General features: G+C 34.9%; 1 protein-coding gene across 2 annotated transcripts in view; it reads left to right on the plus strand.

Annotated features, from left to right (window-relative positions):
• The window catches only part of ZFPM2 (zinc finger protein, FOG family member 2), a 464,759-nt gene that overhangs the window by 116,326 nt on the left and 336,724 nt on the right, over positions 1-11,709 (plus strand). For both annotated transcript variants that reach the window (XM_034668468.1, XM_034668469.1), the window contains one exon: positions 631-732. In XM_034668468.1, coding sequence (XP_034524359.1) covers positions 631-732 — 102 coding nt within the window. The remainder of the gene's footprint in view (positions 1-630; positions 733-11,709) is intronic.

An 11,709-nucleotide genomic window follows, 5' to 3' on the forward strand; every position in this document is an offset into this window, starting at 1 on the left:
AAAAAAAAAAAAAAAAAAAGAACAAGTATAACTTATAGTTTCTTCCACTGTGAAGACTTGAGTCACTGGCTCATCTCGTATGCTACATATGCTGATCATTTAATGATGGCCTTTTTATAGCCATTTAAAAAATACAACCAAGTTTTAATAAGCTGGGGGCAATCTTCAAAATAACCTAAATTCAGCCCAACACATTAATGTCTTATCCTAAGCCTATAATTGTTTTTGTTTTACTGCATCTTGCCTTTATAAAAATTAGTATTTGGAAATAGGAGAGCTAAGGTTTTCTGTATTGAGAGCAGTATAGTAATTACATACTGCTTTTTTATTTTCTTCCGTATATTATTAATAATTGAATAAAATTTTTACAGAACTGTTCTTGTTTATAGCAGTAAATGGTGGTAAAAATTTATTCATTCATTTATTGATGACTAATGCTAATTTTCTTTATTATAAAGCCACAGTAGATATCAAAATGAGAAATCATGGGCATTTCATCTGTATTATGACAACTATATGTAGCAGACATATACTTAGACATATGCTAAGGGCATCCCTTTACCAGGATCTAAATGTCAAGTGAAGAGCTTTAATTATTTCCCTTTCTCTCTGTGTGTTGGTGTTTTCCAGGTGATGATGAAGGAGTCCAGGAGACGGCAGAATCAGATGGGGACACACAGTCAGAAAAGCCAGGCCAGCCTGGAGTTGAGACAGATGATTGGGATGGTCCAGGTAGGACAGAAAATTTAAAATTCAACCATCTGTTGCTACTATCAGGAATTCACTTTTTTTTCCTTTGAATTTTAATTAGGTTGTAAAACTCTTACAATCTCAGCTCGTGTGCGTGTGTGTGTGTGTGTGTGTATTTGTGTATGTGTACTCAGGTTATGGTGGACGTTTAAATAAACATCATTATTTAAAGAAGATTTTTATCTTTTTGTTAAACTATAAAAACCAGTGTTATTTCTGCTTGAAATCTCCATTTTTTTTTTTTACTTCATAATCATATAAGAATTAGTTCATTCTTCTCGCCTTTTTTTTTTCTGGACAGAAATCTTTATGCTATATCTACATTCAATTTGGGAATAATTTTAAAACTTTTAAACAAGTAACAATACTATAAAGAAATACTTTCAATTTAGTCATGTTATAAATCATAGACTAAATCTCAATTCGTATTTAGAAGTTTTGACAATATCAACAGATACTCCCATCTGATTCAAGGTTTTAGCAATATTTTCATTTTTATGAATGAAAATTAAATTTGATTTTAAGAATCCTGACATTGAACCATTTCAAGAAACACAACAATTGATCAAAATACTCCTAAATACCAATATAATTCGATGAAATATGTACACTTCATAAGAACTCAATTGAAAAAAAAACCTTTATATTTGATGCCAAGTAATTTATAATTGATGGTATATTTATAAATGGAGACTATTATGTCATAGGGCTTAAAGATATAAGCGAGTTTTTGAAATAGTTTTAGCTATAATTTCTAAAGCAGTAACATTTTTCATTAAGAAAGATCCCTATATTTCAATCACATTTTCACCCTTGCATGACTTTGCAAATTGCTCTCTGCTGTGCGTGAAGAAGAGAGGAACTCCAGTGGTAATTTTCTGAAACCAGCAGCTGGAAAATATAATGCAAACAAAAATGAAGATGCAATATAGCTGATTATTATGATGTCATTTCTAATGTTATTCATGATACACACAAATGTTTGTATTCTGTATACTGCAGCATAATCGTTCTACACGATTTTGGATCAAAATGTGTTATATTTAAAGTACCATAATACAACCTTGTAAGAGTTTGAAAGAAGACACAGACTTCTGGTATTTTCACCTTATTGCATAATGCTTCTCTGTCTTCTCAATGTAGTAAAGAACTCCTTTGACTAAAGAAAAAAAAATCTTTAAAACTTTATTTTTTTTCTTGTGGATTACATTTAATTTAAAAAGGGTAGATGAACTTTATACTGTATGGTTCTTTATTCATGGAATTAAGTATGTATATGCTGCTTAGAAGAGTTTTTACACTTAAAATTAAATTAGATGGCCTTTTGGATATGCCTACTTGCAAAGTGTGCATTCTGGCTGCTCTCTCAATAGAGTAAACTTGCAGGGGGGAGGTTTTTGTCTTTCCTCAGGGCTGGGGCTCACAGTATTCCCTGGGACTTAGGAGTAAGTAAGTAAATTCAAAAGGTGGTAATTATTAAACACATTGTGCACAATCAACGCCACCTTTTTCAGGAAGCTTTTCCAGAAATAAACTTGCACTATTAGCTTACAAAAAGAGAGACAGAGAGAGGAGCAAGGTAAAGAATGATGTGTCATTCAAGATGAAATATTTCACTGTTGAGTTAAATTTATTTTATGTATCTGATTTAATGAAATTTTTATTTAGTTGTTATAATGAAAATGTTTATGCTCTTTTCTGTGGCACATGGGAATATGTAAAAACTTTAAAGGGAAAAGTCTCTGTCTCTAAGCAGGCGGGCCTATAAGAAAGTTCTTTTTTTGTATGTTGTAAAATCGATAACAGATTTTTCCCTACAGATATTTTACAGTAAAAAGGGGTTTTTATGACTTTGAAACCCCCTGAATTAATGAGGTTGATTCATAACAAAAGAATATATGTTGGATATTTATTTTTTAAGGTAGAAATTTCGTTACTTTCCTTCAGTCAGGACAAAGTTTAAGGGATGTTTTTTCACTTTTGTTATTGCATAAATAGGGGTTATATAAATATTTTACCCCAATTTTTGTTATTTGCAAAACATTGTTGGTACTTTCCAACTGTATCAATGAGAGAAAATTGTCCAAATTTTAGTGACAGTTTCCAAACGTGTTAGAAATTGAGCTCTCTATTCTAAGGGTTTAGCTTCAAATTCTGGATTTGCCACTCTGTTGAGCGATTTTTGGCAGGTTGCTTACTCTCCCTGTTTTTATGTCCTCATTTGTAAAATGTAGAAAATAACATTCATACTTCTTAGGGATTTTGTGAGAATTAAATCAGATCATTCATATAAAATTCTCTTCGTCATTATTATGGCTTTGGAATTGTTGAGCCTTGGAGGAGACCCATTTAAAATTCTCAGCATTTTTTTAAAGTTCAGTAATATATCTGATACACTTTTTAAAATACTAAGCGTCTAGTTTTGAATTTAACCACAAATGATTGGTTAAGACATGAGGTTATGAGCCAGGTGTGATTTCAAGGTTCTCCTAATTTTAAAGTCCTCCCACCCAGTCCTGATAGTCACTGTAAGATAGACAGCTTTCTCTAAATAAAAATAGAACAGAATCAAAAGACCAGGAAATTATCTAAAGAATTTGAGGCATAGAGCTGACATCATTTAAGATGGATCAGGGTTTATCTTATTTTTAAAGAGTTTGAAAGAGTTTGATGGAAGACGACTCTACAGCCTTTCTTGATGGCTCAATTCAATAATGAATCAGCTCTTGTTTGAAGTGTTCCATTTTTATCAATGTCAATCCCGCAGTGCCAATTTTTGCCCCTTACTTGTTATCCAACTAAAAGGTACATTTAGTAATTGCTCACACCTTTGCTAACTCTTATGATTAGGCAGAACCTAAACAATCCTTAGAAAAATTATCTTACATTTGCAAACATATCTATGGCGAAATTTTTTAATGTTTAAATATTTATGACTCTTAAATATTCTTCAAGTTCTCATGAATCTTTCGTTTGAATGGAGAGCTAGACCCACACTAAGCTAATGGAGTTCAGGTCAATGTAAAAGTCATTATCTCGTTATTTCTGTATTTCACACAACTGTTTTCAAGTTTCACTTTTCTTTTTTGCTCTTGAAAAAATTACCCTGATATTACCTTGCTTAGAATCTAAGTGATATGTTACTTGGTATCTGCTATCTCTTCCTTTGCATTTGCCTACACTTCATTTCTTTCTCTTTTTAAAGTAAATACCTTTTCTTTTCTTTTATCCCCTCATAAGTACTTCAGTTTACCAATAGTCCTATACATTTAATTATTCAATAAATAATTATTGTGCACTAATAATTACAGAAAGTGTAGGCAGATGTCCAAAGGCGTAGTATAATGCTGTTGACACTCTTTTTGATGCCATTTCTCTTCTTTAATCTTTTTAAATGATTCGTGGATTGTCACTGATGCAGTCAATAATTAAGCATGAGAACCTAATACTCTGAACTACAGAAGAAACTGAACAACTTTTAGAGTCGGATCTGTGTTTGAGTTTGCACGCTGACTCTTAACAGTCTTGTGATCTCAGGCATATTAAACAGCCAGGGCCTCAGTTTGCTTATTTTTAAACTGGGAAGAATAGTAACTACTTTGAAACTTTGTTATGTGGATGAAATTTGAAAGATGGTGTATAGAAAGTATCCAGCCAACAGCTTGGGAGAGCTTGGGATTTGCTAGATGTTAACAGTCTTCCCTTACCCTAGAACTTCTCATGCATTTAGAACGCTGAGCTCATTTTGAATATAGTGTTTACATCTCTGGCTCTCTCACTTAAGAAATCTTTAGAACCACAACCCGTGGCCCGAAGTCTTGAGTGCTGACTTCTGTATTTAGATGTAGAGGGAGACGTGGGGGAGAGAATTCAGGTGAATCACTATAAATCCATTCTCCACCTTTATGAAATGAGCACCTTAAAAGTCACATCTTAGATCAACTCTAAGAATACCAAGTCTCTAGCTTACATTATTAAAAACATGGTTACTTCTTTTTGCACTTGGAAATGGTAAATAATCTGATTTTTCTGGTTTGACATTGAACGTACCTAAGTGTTACCATTAGGCTTACAGCCACGATAATTAAAATTTCCAAGAGCTTTAGTAAATGAATGTATCACATTATTCAAATTGTACAAATAAGTACACATACCCCCAAGTAATATGTATTAATACAAATAGGCCCAGATACAAAATTTTGAGCAAGTAGTCACTTAGATTCTTTCTCACGGAGTTATCAAGATAAGCGTGCCCTTTTATTTTGGTATTTACATGTTAAGCACTTGAGGTGTTTCAATAATAATAAAGTAGAAAATCACACCTTGTATTGATGATCTGATGAATTACTATACTAAAATTCGGAATTGCTTTTGTGTTATGCATTTCAGAACAGCATAACTTGCTCCTAGATTTGTTAAATGGAAATCTGAGTTTCTGTCAGAGGTAAATTATTTTGAGGCAATATAATGAGTGGAAAAGACCAAAAATATTTCTTCCATTTATATCTTGTCCCTGCCACTAATGAATTGTGTGATAAGTTAATAACTCTCTGAGGCCTCAGTTTCTTCATTTATAAAATGGGGCTGATAATAATCGCTACCTCATTCATGAGATCGTCTGGGAAAAACCTGGAGTTCAGAGCTTCATAGTGCTTAATAAATAGCTCTTAATATTACTTCAGTATCATTTCAGGAACTGTGCCCTAGTAGCCATGACAATGCCTTACAGATGTTAAGCCGTCATTTAACATCTGTATAGTGAATTAACTTTGCAAAATAATTTTGGTATGTAACATCACCATGCGATTATAATAACTACATTCTATTCAACTGGACTTAAAATGTGGTTCAGTTAAAGAAAGTTTAATGTAAATAGATTTTCAGTAAATGTCTAGCATAAAATCGGATGCGTGTACTTGTTGCATCTGGACTAAAAATTGATCACAGAATCTATCAATAAGTTGCCTCGTTCAGTTGCTGTTCAACACGAAGGATACATGCCGATGATGGGGTTGGTTCTGCTTTGTGCCTCAAACTGAGAAGATGGGAGTGTTTTGCATAAAGTGGAACTAGTAGCTGGAAGACCGCTGGGAGATACAAGCCCACACTAATGATACAGGTTTTTTTTTTTTTCCTCCGTCTTTACTAGTCCAAAGAAGGGCTTGGAGATTACAGTTCTGATTTCGTTTCCTTTTTGATTGGGAAAATGTGGTAGATATAAGATCTGGGAAATGCCATTTGAAGTAAATTAACAGAAACCTATGAAACATAGTTAACCATAGATATAGTCTGACAGTAAGAAGAATATTGTGAGAAGCGGAGGAAATCGTAGAATGACTGTGTATTACTCTGACAGTGAATTGGTATTATCTCTGCTATCAGATAATGCAGTTATCATTAATTTTCACATTTGCATTTCAATCTTTGGAAGGAAATGACTCTTGCCGGATGAAGATAAGAGCTCTGTACCACTATAATGAACCATCATTTTATCCCAATGCTTTGTGTCCATATAAAAATGAGGCAGGGAAGGGGGTATGTCAGTGCATGTGTGTATGTATGTGTGGGGGGGTCAGAAAAACAGTATAGCAGAGTGTCAAAAATTGCTACTGACTTTTGAGCCCCTTATGAAACAAGAGGGGGTCAAAATAAATCTTCTGTAATGTAGTTAAGTGGATATCGGATTAAAAGATGAAAGTCTTACTCTTTGTAGAACAGAATACCACATACTCAGTAAAAAAGTTCCTTTTATCTTATTTCTTTACTCCAGTTTTCACTCTCATGTAGAATTAGGGCACACATAAACCCAAACCAAAAAAAAAAGTAGGTTGGAGTCAAAGTACTTATGATTATTGTTAGGAAAGATTCGTCTTTGAGTTATAATGTCCTGCATAAAATATATCCTTAATCCAGTCGCCTTCAATCGGTGGTTTTACATTCTCACTCCATGCTACTGACACAGACTAGAAATTGTGGATGAAGCATTTGAATGTTGTTGGGTGTTAGTGGAACACCAGTCAGTGGGCCCTACACAAATAAAAGGTCTGGCCCTACATCAAAAGTTCTATTGTTAAACATGCTTTTGTATATTCTAAGTTAAAACATAAATCTTGTATTGCTGTTTCACAGTTTGCCTACTTTGATTAGCTACTCACCCTCAGTTGTGTTAATAATGGGACATTTATTATGCTCTTTCCTGCTGAGCCATAATTCAGCTTAGAATTCTCCTGCACAAAGCCCTCCAGGAAGATGCTACCAGTCACTAGGAATAGACATATAAGAGAAACCTTTGCCGNGACCTTTGCCATGCCTTCTATAACCTCCTTCATTAAAACATAAGCATTCAATATTTATTTTGGCACAAGGATTTTTAGCATCAGTTGTTTTTCTTGACTCAGAATTTTTGCCCTGAGAAAATACCTAAAAATATGATTGGCTCTCATCTCTGGAAAGTTGAAAGAAAGAAAAACTAAGCCTTGTCATTATTTGTTTTTATTTTGTCTGGGTCAGAAAAGGACTTACTTGGGCTCAGAAGAAGTGAAGACCAATACCGGGGCATGCATGCGTTAGAAGTAGTTTAAAAACAGGGAGAATTAAAGCAAGTGCATACAGACCGGTACACTTGGAATAAATGGTCCACAAACTTAGAACTAGATTGCTAGAAGATTATTTGTAAGGGTAGTATTGATTGATGACACAAGATGAAATAAATTGGTTAGGCAAACATTTATTTATTCAACTCTATATGGAGTATCAAATATATGCAATGTTCTGTGCCAGACTCAAGGACATGTAGCAGTAAACAAGCCAGGGTGGTCTCTACCTCAGAGAGTTTATGCTCTCTTGGAAATGCAAATTGTAATAATAATGATTTTTTGAGTGCTTTTACTGTATATGTGATCGCTGTTCTATCATTTAAGAGACATAAATGATACCCTAAACGGCATTATGAGGGGTGGGAGTCAGTAATGACTTATCTGAGGAAATATTTTAAATGAATTTGGTTTTATTTTAAATTTTTATATTTTAATATGCAAAGTTTAAAATACACATAAAATAAGAGGGAATTGTATGATAAATCCCCACATAGCTATCGCCCAGCTTCAAACGTTAATCAACTTTTTGCCAATCTGGTTTCATCAGTTTCCTTTTATCTATCTATCTATCTATCTATCTATCTATCTATCTATCATCTATCTATCTATCTATCATCTATCTATCTATCTATATCTATCTCTATTTTAAAACAAATTACAGAAATCCTGTCATTTCACCCATAAGTGCTTTAGTATGGTTCCCTAATAAAGACTTTTGTTTAAAACATAACCACAAACAATGGCATTATGACACATAAAAAATAACTTAATATTATCTGAATCTCAATTTGTCTTCAAATTTTCCCAGTTATCTCAAAAAGTGTCTTTATGTTTGGTTGGTTCAAATCAGGATTTGAAGAAGGTCCACATATTGGTTGGTATGATTCTCAAGTCTTTTGTATCTTCCCTCAGCTCCTCTCTCCCACTTTTTTGTTGGAGAAACCAGTGTATTTATCCTGGGGTATTGTTCGCATTCTAAATTAGGTAGAGTACATGCTAGCACTGTTTCGTAACATGCTTCTCTATCCCCCGGATTTCTTTTTTCTTTTTTTTAAAGATTTATTTATTCTAGAGAGATAGAGTGCAGAGGAAGAGGGGGAGAAGGAGAGGGAGAAAGAGAGAGTCAGTCCCAAGCCAACTCCATGCTGAGTGCAGAACCTGACGCAGGGCTCAATGTTAGGACCCTGAGATCATGACCTGAGCTGAGACCAAGAGTCAGACATGCCAACTGTGCCACCCAGGTGCCCTTATCCCCCATACCCATATTTCTTATAAATTGGTAGTTAAATCTAGATCCTTGAATACATTCAGATTCAAAACTATAGGCAGTAATACTACATATACCTTGCAGGGTGCTTTCTTTTGGTTCATTATCAGTAGCTATTACATAAAGATGGGATGTCCCACTTGTAATGATACTACAATGTGCCAGGAGGTTCACGTACTTTCAGCCTGATCCATCCGTTATGAAGTTTCCCATTCAATTCTTCACCTAATGATTACTGCCAGGATCCATATATCATTAGGGCTTGTACAATTGTGACTTTTACATTTTATCGTCCCTTCTGTATTATTAGCTGATAATATTATCTTCTGAAAAAATTTCCAGCGTCCACTTTTTAATGACTCCTAAATAATGAAGGAAAGGGAGGATATGTGCTTAATTCTTTCTCATTATTTACATATTTCTGAATAATAAAGAGTAGAAAGAGTGCTGTAAGATGAGGCTATTACAGTAAGCAAGGCTCGGACTCAGGGCCTTGTAGTCCACAATGCTGTTATTGGATTTAACTTCAAGATCAGTGTGAGGACATGTTATCCATAGAAGCTGCATGCTCACATTTGCATTAAAAATAAACTGCTCTGACTGCTCTGTGGAGAATGGATAGAAGAAGGTCAATAAAAAGCAAGAGTCTTATCAAGCAATGAAAGTGGTTTGTAGAGAGCACTGGATATGTTTGAGGGTGTGATTAAAAGTGGCTTGCTCAACTTTGAGTATTTGTTGCCATTCACTGAGACTGAAGGAAAGGCGTGGTTAGGGGGAGAGTTAAGTTGGATTTTTAATATGTCATTTGCAGTTTTCGTGAGACATCCAAGTGGAGTTGTTGAGTAGAATGTTGGATATATAGACCAGAACCTTGGAGAGAGGGCTAGACATAGAAATTGGAGAGTCAGCAATGTATACATGGCAGTGGAATGCATTGGAATAGATGAAATTGCCTGGGGTGGGAATATATATAAGAAGGCTTGGACATGAAGCTTGAAAAACTATCTCTCACTGGAGGATAGAAAAAGAAGTGTCATCAAAGGAGACTGATAAGGAGTAGCCAAACAAGATGGAGAAAACCAGGAGAATGTAATCATTTTTAAGGACTGAGTCACTCCTGGGCTAACTGCTGCTGAGGTCAAACGATGACTTAAAGACTCTCCGTGAATTTAGCGCCATGCAGATATTGGTGTTCTTAACTAGAACTATTTCAGTGGAGCTCTGGTATTAGAAACCAGACTGTGGTAGGTTGTAGTGGGAGGCAAAGGGGAGCAAATGGAGTCAGCTATTGTAAACAACTATTCTTGAGTGTTCTTGGTAAATAGAGATACAGCATTTTGGGTTACTATGAGACTCTCTGTTTATTGGTAAAATTATTATCATTTACCTCTTATTTCTACCCAAGGATTTTTAAACTTTAGAATTTAGGAATATGCCTTCAGAGAAATTTATATTCCCGTATTAAACTATTCTGAATCCACTATCCATTAATTCAGAGATTATTTTGAAGTTATTTTTTATTGCTTACCCCATCATATCTTCAGACTTTACAGTATACATTTTTGTCATTTCTTTTAAATTTTATCATTTCAACTTTTATCCCCTAATAACTTTGGTTTACCAAATTGTTTTTTTTTTGAGGTTTATCACTTTTAATGTAATTGATATGTTAAATTTGATAATATATGATAATGTACTATAAGTTTGATATGTGTTAGAGGTATGCTTTCCATTCTTTCCAGTATCTACACTGATAACAGCCAATATTCATTAATGTTATTTTTGTTGTTGTTTTAATCAGGAGCACATTTGGACTTTGGGAGTTATTTTATGTCTTCCTAATAAACTCCTACACTTGCTTCTAAGATTGACACTTGGAGCTTGCAACATATCACTCATAAATATAACGTGCATAAGCTTGCCAGATCTTGTACTTCTTCCCCTGCACCTTTGTAGACCCAGGACCCATTGAATTAATTAATTTAATTAGTTCAAGCATTTACTGGAGAATAACTGTGTGCCAGACTCTAAAGATAAAAAGATCACTTGGGTTCAGACTATCTTCCGAAAGCTCATAAGACAATGCAGAAGACAGATGAATGATGAGATAATTGAAACACATTGGTATGAATTTCATTGCAGAGGCATGTACAGTGTGCAATTGTAGCAAAGAGAGAAGAAAGTCATCTGCTGCCAAGTGGGGGAGGTGGTAGGGAGGTGGCCGACGGATCAGCTTTCACGGAGGGAGAAGGGAAGGGTTGCTGGTGCTGGTGGTGAAGCCTAGTGCTGATGAGTAACACAAGTAATGATGATCCCTTCGGGTGATCCCAAGGGCAGAGTGATAAATTCACATTGGAGACACTCCAAATTGTTATTCATATATAGCAAGTGTTCAGTTTTTTGCAAAATATAATTCCGTAGCATGTGTCATAGGCTTGCTGCCATTTTGCCTATCTAGAAGCTGCTACTTCCCAGTTAGATCTGGCCCACCTTGCCATTGTTACCTTTGATGGCGTGATCCTTCCTATCGCTCTGAGCAATGGAGGGGCTCTCTCTGAAAGACAACAGAAGCTGTCGTATCTTCAAGTCACAGATGGGAATCCAGACTTAGACAAGAAGCTACCTTTTGAAGATGGGTTACATCTATGAACTTTTAAAAAAGTGACAGTGGAAGAGTTTGGTAAAAGGTCAGCAAGGAAACCGTAAAGAAACTTTATTGCTCCTTAGGCCATTGCCTGGAAATGTAACAGCAAAGCAGAACCAACAGTGGCCTAGCTGGTCTTGCCTGTTGTTTGGAAATGGGGTTGACTCTTGGAGGTTCGTGGTAAGTTTTGGGGGGAGTAAGAAAGGAAGGCTCCAGAGGGAGAGTCTGAGCTTCTTGCACACAGCAGAGTCTTTCTTGGCAGAATTTCTGTGGCCCTTAATTTAGGGTACATAAAAGAGAATTGCAAAGAGCTGCATGTTTAAAAAAAATGCTTTCTTACTGAATATGTTGTCACATGCAGGAAAATAATAAAAATAACATATTGGGTGCTAAACAGAAGTTTTTATTTGGGTAAATACAGAGAGAATCAAAGATCTTTTTTTTTTTTTTTT

The sequence above is a fragment of the Ailuropoda melanoleuca genome, chromosome 9 (assembly GCF_002007445.2).
Source record: "Ailuropoda melanoleuca isolate Jingjing chromosome 9, ASM200744v2, whole genome shotgun sequence".
NCBI classification, from domain to species: domain Eukaryota; kingdom Metazoa; phylum Chordata; class Mammalia; order Carnivora; family Ursidae; genus Ailuropoda; species Ailuropoda melanoleuca.